The 1,224-nt window shown below is 65.0% G+C and overlaps 1 protein-coding gene across 5 annotated transcripts in view; it reads left to right on the top strand.

Annotated features, from left to right (window-relative positions):
* PLCXD1 (phosphatidylinositol specific phospholipase C X domain containing 1) overlaps positions 1–1,224 on the top strand; it is a 17,518-nt gene that overhangs the window by 877 nt on the left and 15,417 nt on the right. Inside the window, exon 1 of one of the 5 annotated variants that reach the window (XM_019630995.1) lies at positions 285–324. The exons of 2 other annotated variants lie outside the window; for them this stretch is intronic. Coding sequence is in view for 1 of the 3 variants with exons in the window: in XM_019630991.1 (XP_019486536.1) it covers positions 1,079–1,089 (11 nt within the window). In the remaining 2 variants the exon portion in view is untranslated. Of the gene's footprint in view, positions 1–284; positions 325–778; positions 1,090–1,224 lie in introns of those variants that run through there. 2 more of the 5 variants (XM_019630992.1, XM_019630991.1) reach the window with 2 other exon arrangements.

Genomic DNA, 1,224 nt, shown 5'->3' with positions numbered 1-1,224 from the left:
GGCGACGTCCTGCGGTGCCCTGGGGGGGGCTGCCTGTGGGGAAGGGGAGGCAGAGAACTGGCAGCTCGGGAGCAATGCAGGGGGCTCGCTGAGGCCGCCCCACCCGTGCCTTTCTGCAGGCGAAACCAGCTGTCAGAACGCCTGTCTGCCAAGTGGGCTCTGGACAGCGCGCAACACCGGTGGGCCCTGTGGGGCCACGTCTGGCCGAGCACCCAGGCCCCGAATCTCACGTCGGAGCCTGTGCCCCTGCAAGGGAGGGACACGCAGTGTCAGGGAGCAGGGGTCAAGGACGGCTGGAGAGAGTGTTTCCCACAAAGGACGTCTGTAAGTGTGTGGGGGTGCAGGTGAGCTGACTGTGCACTTTTTGCGACAGGAACCCCTGAACACTTTTCTGAGAACGTCGAGGGCAGACTGCTGCTTCTGGATGTCCTAGGCGGGCAGGAGGGCATCGAGACAGGGCTCAGCCTGTGAAACCCCAGAAATGCCCCCACAACAGCAAGAGGTCAGCCTGGGCTTCCGGGGGACGGGGGAGAGAGGGGACACCCCCCCCACCCCCACCCCGCAGCCAGCAGCCCTGAGGGCTCTTCACTGTGGTGAGAACTCTCTGAACCGGGCAGGAGAGCCCTCGAGGCCAGAAGCTGTGGACCAAGCACTGGTCCTTTCTTTCGCCAGCTTTGGAGGGTTTGAAACATCCTGTGCAGAGCTGCCCACAGAGATCTGAGCAAACTTTGCCGAACTCAAGTACCTCTCGTAAGCCTTGTGCTTTGCACACGATAGGGGCTGCCCGGTAACCGTGCCAGTGGCCCCTCAGCAGCACCTGGTGTGCACCCCACAAGGGCCGGTGGGACACCCCGCTGCCCAGACCACAGATGAGGGACAGACGAGGCTGTGGTCAGCAGTGGGTCGTGCCATGGGAACCCGAGTCTTCGGCCCCGGGCTGCTGATGTGGGGAAGACGGTGGAGAAGCGCGTGACAGCCCTGACTTCCCCACGGGAACTGCAGCGAAAAAGGGCAGGGGCCTTGCCCAGGTCGGGCGGCAGGGGTGGGAGGCCCGAGGGGGCCGTTCCCGGCTTTCGGAATGAGAGGCAGGTCAGACACAGGCGGTGAAGCAGGACCGTGGGGACAGGGCTGGGTGCTGAGGCGGGGGCCGCTGGGGGGTGCAGGTTGGAAGCGGTGGGGCAGATGGGACGATGCGTACAGTGGGGTCAGGACCCGGAGGGGAGA

This window comes from Hipposideros armiger, unplaced genomic scaffold, assembly GCF_001890085.2.
Source record: "Hipposideros armiger isolate ML-2016 unplaced genomic scaffold, ASM189008v1 scaffold_970, whole genome shotgun sequence".
Lineage (NCBI taxonomy): Eukaryota > Metazoa > Chordata > Mammalia > Chiroptera > Hipposideridae > Hipposideros > Hipposideros armiger.
Note: the sequence above shows the minus strand (reverse complement) of the source record. Positions and strands in the feature narration are given on the sequence as shown.